The sequence below is a fragment of the Lactuca saligna genome, chromosome 6 (genome assembly GCF_052625555.1).
Source record: "Lactuca saligna cultivar CGN05327 chromosome 6, ASM5262555v1, whole genome shotgun sequence".
In the NCBI taxonomy this organism is placed as follows: Eukaryota; Viridiplantae; Streptophyta; class Magnoliopsida; order Asterales; family Asteraceae; genus Lactuca; species Lactuca saligna.
Genome location: NC_136422.1, coordinates 3,341,733 through 3,352,581, shown reverse-complemented (window position 1 = coordinate 3,352,581; position 10,849 = coordinate 3,341,733). Strand labels below are relative to the sequence as shown.

General features: G+C 35.5%; 1 protein-coding gene across 1 annotated transcript; it reads left to right on the top strand.

Annotated features, from left to right (window-relative positions):
* The first annotated feature begins 8,206 nt into the window (after positions 1 to 8,206).
* LOC145000825 (flavin-containing monooxygenase FMO GS-OX-like 4) lies at positions 8,207 to 10,553 on the top strand. The gene is made up of 7 exons (XM_078960110.1): positions 8,207 to 8,904; positions 9,044 to 9,114; positions 9,186 to 9,338; positions 9,417 to 9,499; positions 9,597 to 9,732; positions 9,813 to 9,986; positions 10,187 to 10,553. The coding sequence occupies exons 1-7, from the start codon at positions 8,367 to 8,369 to the stop codon at positions 10,385 to 10,387; spliced, it is 1,356 nt and encodes a 451-aa protein (XP_078816236.1). The 5' UTR covers positions 8,207 to 8,366; the 3' UTR covers positions 10,388 to 10,553.
* The last annotated feature ends 296 nt before the right edge of the window (positions 10,554 to 10,849 follow it).

The window sequence follows — 10,849 nt, the reverse complement described above, 5'->3', positions numbered from 1 at the left end:
TTTAATTAATATTGGTCAATAATTAACTAAGAATTAATTTTGTGATCAAATGCAATTAATTAAACTACAGGGGCTGAATTGTAATTATATGATAGTTGCAAAGTAGGGCAATGGTTACCCTAGAGATATGTTGGACGAATTCAAGGGATAAAGATCCTTGAAATCGTCCAAGGATAAGGCTTTCAAGGCTTATCTTATGGTTACTTGGTGGGCAAGCAACTAGATAAGGATAAGGACTTAAACCCTAATCTATACCCTATACAAAGACCCCTAAGGCTAATCAAATCGGTCACTTGTTCCCTAGGGTTCCTAGAGCCGATTTCATCCTCTCTCTATCCTCTCTCTCTCTCTCTCTCTCTCTCTCTCTCTCTCTCTTTCTCTTGCCTCTCCAATTGCTTGTGGTGTTTGTGAGCCATTAGAGGTACTACACTTGTGGTACTTGCTTTCAAGACTAAGAGATTGAAGATTAGTGTTGTTATTGCAATATAACAACAAGAGGTATGTGATCTACTCTTATATATAAATTTCGAAATATATACATGCATGCTAGGGTTCTTCTTGTGTTCATAAAGTTGTGTATCTAATAGAGAAAACATAGATCCAAAATCTAGGGTTGCATGCACACATAGGATTTTTTGTACAAAACTCATCAGTAGGTTGCCTTGACCGGACCACATAGATATTGTGTCTTTGTGTGCTTATATTTTTGTTTGTTATCCGCATTACTTCCTAACAAGGGTCATCAAAACTTGGCAAGTGTCATCAGATTTTTTTCTAAGTCTTGACAAGTATTGCATGTTTTCCCTAACAAATAAATATGCATTCAATAATGCACGGTGTTAGTTTGTGCTCCGAATAGGGCCGTAAATATGGATAAACTCGACATCTAAAAACCATGAACTTCTTATAATTTGGAATTTAATGAAAGAGAAGTTTATATGGTGATTTGTGTTGTAACAATTTGGTGGGAAGGCAATTAATAATATGAGTTTCCAAGAAGAAAGCATTCACCCAAAGATTCGTGTGTGCGTTTGCACCGAACAACATTGCAAGTCATGTTTTGGTTATATGCGATGTTTTCTTTCAACTTGCCCATTTTATTATGGAGTATATGGGCAAGAAATTTAGTGATGAGTATTATTTTCCATAAAAAATCCTAAACTTGATTGTTTAGAAACTCATTGCCTCCGTCGCTTTGAACACCTTTATTTTGCAAGAAAACTTAGTTTGAGCAAATTTTAGAAAGATTTTAAGTACCTTAAAAAACCTGATTTAGTTTTTAAGGGATAAAACCAACTAAATATTGAAAAACACCAATGAATAAAGCATAATATCGATAACCATCATTTGAATTAACGGGAGGAGGTCCCCATAAATCACAATGTACCATATCAAGAACATGTAAAGCACATTTCTCATTAATTTATATGATAGCTGGTGTTGTTTTGAAATTTCACAGGAGGAAGAAATGTTTGGTCTCGGTAAAGGGACTGAAGAATCCATAGTTGTAGTGGATGGTGCCATATAAGCAGTGGCTCCCGAGTCGATACCAATATTGGGTAGGATCATTTAGATTTCAATTGGCATGGAAAGATTGTGTTGGACTAATTGTTGAGCAGGAGGACTTTTTAGAAAAAGATACCAAATCAGGACATGCATTGGAATAATAGCCCTCGTAGCGCAAAGCAGATAATGTGGTGGCCATCGAGGACTTCTTCTAGACGAATAAAAATCCCAGTGAGAGAACCAACCAAACTTACATTTACATTGAAAAAATTTCTATTTTTGTGTTGTAAAAGCTACTAGATAGCAAATTGAACCTTGAAGAGAAGAAACAAATAGCTCGTGTCCCTCAGCCTGAGCAACAAATCATGAAATATGGTTTGAGCTTGGACAACTTGTTGAGCAGTAAAGAAGGTTTCAAAACTAGGTCCTAAACCATAGAGGAACCAATGGGCCTTATCTAATTCAGATACTAGTTGATCAATGGCTGCAATTTTATCACAAATATTCTTGAATTACTTAGCATAATCAGCACCATAAACATTACCCTTTTTCAATTTACCATAAAATCCTTGAGATTTTGTAATCTTTCCATGGATTCGTGGCTATAATCTGATTCTATGGTTTGCCAAACTTCACTAGAAGAAGAGAGCCCCAAAACCTCTGACATTGCCTCTTCAGACAAATAAGATTGAAGGATAAGTAGTATCTTCTGGTTTGTTTCCAACAAAGATGTAAAAGTCAGATTTATAGATTATTTTCCATCGACTGTAAGTGTGATGGAGCCTAATAAGACCCATCAACACGCCATGACCAATTTTGATGTAGTAACAGGGGAGAGACTTGGTTTTTCCACAATAGGTAGTTAGAAACAATCAACAATAATGAAGAATGTGTTTTGATTCTTCACTGCTTACATGGAATCCGATGTGGCTAAGTCGTATAATATTTATCATTCATATGTGTCTAAGTGGGTCTTATTAGGCTCAACCATGATTGATTTTGGAGCTTCTAAATTTTGATTTTTGAGAAGAAACAAGAATGACTCTAACAATCAAGTTTTTTTCCAGAGATTATAAGCATAAAGCACTTAAAGCTAATTCTTGAGAATAAAGTAGAATTGATGCTTTTGATTTTTGAGTAGAAAGAAGAAACTATAGGATTGTGAGAAATGAAAGCTCCTGATTTGATTTGCCTTTGAAATCGTATGATATTAAACAAACAATAAGTCAATTATTGTCAAGGATTAGAGATGATTCAATATATAGGCATCATTAATTTGTTTCCCATGCGATTGTTAACCTAATTTAATTTGGGTCTAAAACCGAATACAAGCTAGTTTACATGATATTGGGGCCCTATAATTTATTGGGACCTGTTCAAGGGCACTGTTTGAACTCCCCATGGACCGACTCTAATTGTAATGATGTAGATAGTGGTGTGGTTGTTGTGGACGGAGTTGCATGGAGGGTGGCTTCCTGTTCACCGGTTGTTTGGTTTACTAACAGGGGTGGGTTTGCGCTAAATTGAATGCCCCACCAGTGGTTTATACTATTGGCGGCGTCATGCTACTGAAAATTGACATCGCTTGATTGTTGTTAAACGAAAAAGCTTGCGGTGGTTTTGTGAGAAAAGGCATCGATTCCTCCATTGTTGGCCTCTAAAGTCTACTTATCAGAGTGTTAACCGTCGTTGGACCACCGGACTATGGTGCATTGGTTACGATGGTTGTCAACGGGTATGATGAAGTAGTGATAATGATGTCCGATTATAATGACATCACAAATCTGATTAGGCTTCATGGTGTTACACTAGCTTCACCTGTGACTTCTATTGTCATCTTCAAGGTTGATGATGTGTGGTTGTTGGTTGCTTGTAGTCACACATCGAACGACGCTAAATGATGTGACATGGTCTTCCAATTATCTCGAATGTTGATTCTAATCACAATGAAAAGGGTATTGGGTGCTCTGAGAAGACCTACGAGGTCACAAAAGAGAGGAACCTGTTGGGTTTTATTTAAAAACTAGTTTCAAAAACTACAAATAATGGCAAACGGAAGACTAGAGTTTTATAAATTTCATAAACATTTTATCACGCACCAAGGATCATATTGCAAGTAGCAGAAAGATTTAAAGCACAACCATAGAAGGAAGAAGAAGCAACAACCTTTGATGAACTTTGGGTCCTCTAGGGGAGGCTTAAATGTTGAAGAAGATGGATGAACTTTAGGACACCAACAATTGATCAACTTGATGTAATGCTAGTTACAACTCTTAAGCTTTAAGTCAAAACAAAGGTATAACTTAAAGAGAGAATGCAAGTAACTTCTAACTCTTCAATACTTGCAAGAAGGTAAGAGAGTGGGAGGGATAAGAAGATTTCGACCAAAAATGATGCAAGAGAGTGTGTAGCAAATGAATGCCTCTAAAGCCTTCATAAAGCAAGAATATTACCCATAAGTCCTTAACCCATTAAGCACTCCATGCACCTAAGGCTACTTGTATCCCCATACTTGCACCTTACCCATTTGTTTTTAATAAACAAATCAAAAGACCATAAATCTCTTAACAAAAATAATTTTGGGCCATATATATATATATATATATATATATATATATATATATATATATATATATATATATATATATATAGACACACACACACAAATAGATGGATAGCTTATATTTTATAAAACCTAAGTTTATAAAATATAAAATTTGTCTTTTGCTAAAAGACAAAAGGTTTCAACTAGTCCAAAAAGTTGTGTATGACTTATTAATTCATAACTGATGAAATAATGTGTTACTTGTATTGTAAAATAATTATTTCCATGAAATAACTATTTTCCCAATTTATTATAAGAGTTTATGAATATTTATTAAAATCAATTTCTAATAAATAATCAATTATATTAAGTTGTTGCTAGTGTGACCCTTAGTATCATATGTTATTTAGCAATATCACTTTACTCTTGATCATACTAGATCTTTCAGAACCGTCGGCCGTTATCAAGGAGGGGCTCTCAGGAAAACGCTACGACGGTCAAGTTAGTGTTTGAACTAAGAGTGTATGGTGAGAGCTAGGAAAGAACGACTTACCGTTTGAGGTGGCAGATAAGGTCTTTTATGCTGAGATCTCCTGCGAGTCCGTACGGGGACAAGGTTATCAGGTCCGACGGGATTTGACGCCTTGATTGGTTAATCGTGCTCCTCATAGTACCAGAGTTAGCGATTGGTTCAGGTAGTAATGCTCTGAGCATACTTCTTGTCGCTTGGAGCCGTTGGGTTTGTTGCGGAGTGGAAGGCGCCCGATGAGGGATGCGCCTTCCACCTGGTCATCCAAATCTAGAGGGACGCCAGAAGACGCGAGACTTAGTCGTGGTGGCTATGTTGGGAGTAGCTTGGAGTGGTGGCCTGCCTTGAGGCGTCTTTAGTGCGTCTTGAGCGCAACTTCTAGCCCGTGCTAGAGGCATGCTATTAGTACTAAAACTCACCATAATACGTCGTTTTGTATCATATATGCATTATAATGTTGTTAAACTTCAATCTCTAACTTGATTTACTTTCAAGATTTTCAAATTTTCACTATTATCTTCATGTTACATCACATATTTCTGTCGAACACCTACCAGACTATATACATTATAGTTTAAAATGAAAATTATGTAAGAGGAAGATAATAGTAAAATTTATAAAAATCTTTGAAGTAAATCAAATTAGAAGTGAAATTTTAAGAACTTTGGGCGATTACAATGTATATATGATACAAAACAATGTAGTATTGTGAGTTTGATTACCTAAACTTATATACCTTTAAGGGTATATTCATTTTCATTTTCATATATATATATATATATATATATATATATATATATATATATATATATATATATATATATACACCAAATAGTCACATCTTACTTTGATTTTTCGTAAACTTTATGATTGATGTAAACACAATCTGATTATGGCTTCTGGTTTTGATCACTTATTAAACTTGACATTATTTTTTTAACATAAATTGAGTTTCTTATGTTGATATATTGAAGATAGGACGGGAAAAGAACCCAAATTATGAAGCGGGGAGGATTTGATTCCCCACAATAGAGACATTGATCGTCAACAATGCCACATTTTCATCCATAATGTTTTTACATCATAATTTTAATCCTTGTTAATATTAATGCGTAAAGGATAAAACTTGCTCTTTTATACAACAATTTGCTTTATAATTTTTTTATGAAGTCGTAATTTAAATCCTCATTAAAATTAGTGTGTACGGGATCAAACTCACCACTATATACAAGTATACAACAATTTACATCATACAACTTCTATGAAATCGCAATTTAAATCCTCATTACATATACAATTAAATCACAATGTCCTTAGGAACAGTATCTTACCTGGATACTGTTCATCGGGTAAGTTTCCTCAACCACGGTTAACTCCACCAATCCACCACTAGCCCTCCTAGAACCTTCTTCTACCTTGCTTCGTTTGAAAAACTCCATATCCTGTTTCCTTTTACAATTTCTTCAGTCAGCTTCCAAAATCAACCATGTATTTACCTACAGATGGAAGAAAAATCACCATCATCGCCATCACCGTCTCTCTTCACCCTTCTACTATGCCAACACATTCTCTTTTCACTCATTCTTCCGAGCCGCTTTCCAGTTCCTTCCACCGTTACCTTTTTCCTCTCTATCGTTATCACTCATTTTTTGCTCCGATTAAGTACTTGCAGAAACTGCCTCGACGCCTCGCCGATTTCTAAAACTGCAGGTTATTTGATTCCCTTTGTTTAACTTTGCTTTGATTAGGATTCTCTTCAGGATATTGACGGGACCATGCAAAAGCCCTAAATCGTCGTCTACGTCTCCATCTACACTCTCCTCTGTAAATGATTTGACCACCGTTAAGCCACCAGGTCTGTAATTAAGATTTTTTTTTTGCCTTTTTTTTGTTTATTCTTACATTTTTCTGCATTTTCGGTCAGATAGGGTTTCTTGGAAGCTCGATTGGACTTCGTTTCTTCATTAATATGCGATGAAGATCAACAGAGGACGAATAGTAGTTCTGGAATAAAAGTGAAATCCGTCTATGTCAGTTTGGAGCTCAATCTAAAATTTGGACTTATAGGATGTTTAATAAGCTCAGTATAAGATTTATTATATGCCATAATTGTTGTGATTTTACACATTTTAATTTCAAAAGTTGATTCTAACTAAGTTAATTAATTTATGCTTAGGACCAAAAACTACAACCATGAATTGATCCTTCATTGCCAAATGATTTGTACAAAGCAACTTTGTATGAATACCTCTGTACACCATCAATTGGACAATGAATTAGAGAAAAATAAAGCAAGTTTGAGATGTGAGGTTATGTAGGTTTAGTCTATGTATATTCGATAATGCAAATGATGATTTAACATGAATTTTATGACATTTTCTGTGAATAGTTACTGAAGAAGTGGACCAACCTTTACCAAAGTTTCCTCCAGGTAATGGAAGTTCTATCATAATATTTTTCTTAACGATTGTATTAATAAATTACAATTTTACCCTTTTAGAGAAAAAAAAAGATGCCCCACTTTCTGTCAAGTTCTCCATATCCCTTCCAATGTTTCTTTGAAACATGTTGCTAGCACCTTGGTCCAATGTTGAATATGTTGACTGTTTTTATATTTAGTAATTGTTCGATTCAAGATATGTAGTCCGAATATAGCTGAATGAACATTAGTAATTTTCTTCTTGCCCAATACAACTGTTCCTTTGATTTATAGATTCACATAATTTTCACATGAAATATGATATACTTTTTGCAGATAACTGTAATTGGCAGCTCCGGATAAATGGAAGGTCAATGATGGACTTAAACTTAGTTAGGCATAATGTACTACTCCGATTTGGTATAACTATCTAAGCATATCAATCATTGCAAAAGATCTTGTAAAAAGGTTGCTAAAATTTCATCATAAAGAAAAAATTACAGCACTTGAAGCCCTAAGTAAGTGTTTATACTTTATATTTATAAAAATAATATGGTTTGCTGTCAAATGAATAATTTTTTAATCTGTTTGGGAAAGAGGTTGTGTATTATCAAAGGGCATTGTGATGGACTTAAACTTAATTTTTTTAGCTTATACTTTGTATTCCTAATGTATTAAGAATGTTTTTCGTTTTAGGTGTTCGTTTTTTATAGAGGTGGAAAAAGTCAGAAGTCAGAAGATTATCTGGAAATGACCAAAAGATTCACAGACTTACTTGACTTAAATGATTATCAAATGTATATTTTGGTTAGAGTGATAAATATTAATTACTTTGTTTCTGTGTTAGCTTGGTGACCTAAGTCGAAGGCGCTCGACTATGATGATAGTCGAAGGCACACAAACTGGGAGAGACAGAAGAATAACCAAGAGAAGACAAATATATGGCATTTTGCTAACCAAATTTAGCATTGTACTTTTCATTCCTTTAGAACACGCAAACATGAAAGATTGTATTCTCTGTTTCATATCGTAGTCTTTTGATATAACTTCAAATTATCAGACCGACCATCTGACCCGTGCACTCTACACTAGTTAACATTAACATTAGCTAATTCCGATAACATTATAATATTATATACCCGATGACACCGAATACCAACCAACTTGGTTTTAGGAAAAATGAACCTAAAGTTGCCCATTTTACAACGAAAGAAAAAAATAAGGCTTGCCTCACTGCAGGGATACTCTGTTATTTTTTCAACAATTGACGGAATTGTCGTCATCATCGACGACGATTGCTCATCAATTTCTTTGCTTACAATCAGATATCCAATCCAAATTTTATGTGAACCCAATATTTTTCTCCCATGCCTCCAATCGCCGCCCGTGACGTCGCCGTCATCGGTGCCGGAGCAGCTGGGCTAGTAGCTGCCCGCCACCTCCGGCGCGAGGGTCACTCCGTCGTCGTTTTCGAGAGAGAATCCCAAGTCGGAGGCACCTGGATATACACCAACAAAACCGAACCCGATCCGATCGGCGTCGACCCAAATCGTCCTGTAGTCCATTCAAGTCTCTACGCGTCTCTCCGGACTAACTTACCCCGAGAAGCAATGAGCTTGAGAGAGTACCCGTTTGTAGCAAAGAAAACGGGTCACAGAGATCCGAGGAGATTCCCAGGTCACAGAGAAGTGTTGGAGTATTTAAAGGATTACGCCACCGAGTTTGCAATCGGCGAGTTAGTTCGATTTGACACGGAGGTGAGTCGGGTCAGGCAAGGAGAAAATGGGAAGTGGGAAGTGAGATCAATAAAGCGAAAAGAAGAAGAACATCATCTCGATGAAGCTTTTGATGCTGTCGTTGTTTGTACAGGACATTATACAGATCCCCGAATCGCACAGATTCCAGGTATCCATTCTTCTTCTCTCGATTCAATACCCTTTTCGTTAGTTCAAAGTTCATGATCATCAAACTGAAACTATATACCCCCAAATTCTCAATAAAATTGAAATCGCAAGAATATTAAGTGACATCTTGTTCTTCATAGGCGCCGATCGGTGGCCGGGGAAACAGATTCATAGCCACAATTACCGTACACCGGAGCCCTTCCGAGATCAGGTATCATCGTTATTGCATCTCTCAGCGTTTTCAAACACGGATTTTGAGCAAATGAGTAATGGGTTTGACAGGTTGTGGTGATAATAGGGAGCTCTGCAAGTGCTGTTGATATATCTAGAGAGATTGCAAGTGTTGCTAAGGAAGTCCATATTGCATCTTGGTCGACCTCTAATGAAGAAGATCAATCTCTACCTGGATACACCAACATTTGGCTACGTCCTATGGTATTGATTAATGGAAAAACTCTGATTTCTTTATTCTGCATTAAGTTAAAAAGAAACATCCTTATAATGTTAATGTAGGTAGAGATCGCTAATGAAGATGGTAGTATCTCATTTCAACATGGATTCAAGATCTCTGCTGACATTATTCTACATTGCACAGGGTAAAAGAAAGATTCTTGTATCTTTGGTCTTTTTCTTTCTGAACTAAAAAAATAAAAATAAATAAACACTCATATATATAGTTTACCTGATCTTCAGGTACAAGTATAGTTTCCCATTTCTTGATACCAAAGGTATCGTGACAGTTGATGACAATCGGGTGGGCCCACTTTATAAGCACGTCTTCCCTCCATCATTAGCCCCTTGGCTTTCTTTCGTTGGATTGCCCTGGAAGGTTAATATCGTCATTTCAACATATCCATCATCTTTCGATCTCTTAACAACTAAAAACTTTCTTGTTAATCGAATTTACAGATCGCTCCTTTCCCCCAATTTGAATTCCAAAGCGAATGGATTGCTAGCATATTATCAGGGAGAATTTCTCTGCCTTCACCAGATGAAATGATGAAAGATGTCGAAGCATTTTATGCATCATTGCAAGCATCTTGTGTGCCAAAAAGATATACGCATAATATGACTGGCTATCAGGTACGTAATTTTGACTTTTTGAGTCAAACTTAAAGATTTTGCTCCTATGCTATTTTTGCTGTACAGAATGATGTGGGTATTGACTATTGAGTCAACTTATCAAGTATCAATCGAAATTGGTGAAGTTGACTTTTTAAAAGTCAAAACTGTACCATTTGATAACATATGGGGTTATGGGTGTTACTTCTCTTTTTTGATAGTTTGAGTATAATGACTGGATTGCCACTCAATGTGGGTCCCCAAAAACGGAAGAATGGAGAAAGAAAATGTATTCTGCAGCTTCTTTGGGTAGAAAAGAAAGACCAGAGACTTATCGTGATGAATGGGAAGATGATGATTTGGTTTTGCAAGCTTATCAAGATTTTACGAAGCAAATCTCTTGTAAAGGGGAGACTTATTAACAAGGGAAGGTCAAATATGTAATTTTATGTTGTTCTCTTTGAAAGGTGTTATTTGCTAAACCCTTTTTTTTTTTTTTTTTTTTTGCTTAGAACATGGCTACAAAATAATGAATTTGTTTAGGTAATTATATCAATAAAAGATTAAAAATGTTTATGGCTACTAAAAAATAATTTTTAGTACGTATATATAAAAATCTTATAGGAGTTGGTTTAACACTATCACATCATTTAGCATTTCATTTGTTATTACTAAGCTTACTTCTGAACAGATTTGTGATTTGATCATCGTAAAAAATATCAATAGAAAACAAATGGTGGCCGAGTATTCATTTAAGCTATTTATTGAATTCAAAAGATATTAAGATGATCCAAGAAGGAATTGCAATTGGAATTGGAAAATGCATCCGACTCTAATTTGAATCTAATTCCATATACTAATAGGAAATGTAATTAAAATTAATT

Excerpts from the sequence above, each read along its gene's own strand:
- LOC145000825 (XM_078960110.1), top strand. The coding sequence starts at position 8,367 with ATGCCTCCAATCGCCGCCCGTGACGTCGCCGTCATCGGTGCCGGAGCA. Across the intron at positions 9,115-9,185 it reads CGGAGCCCTTCCGAGATCAG|GTTGTGGTGATAATAGGGAG; the intron begins GTATCATCGTTA and ends TGGGTTTGACAG. Across the intron at positions 9,339-9,416 it reads ACATTTGGCTACGTCCTATG|GTAGAGATCGCTAATGAAGA; the intron begins GTATTGATTAAT and ends ATGTTAATGTAG.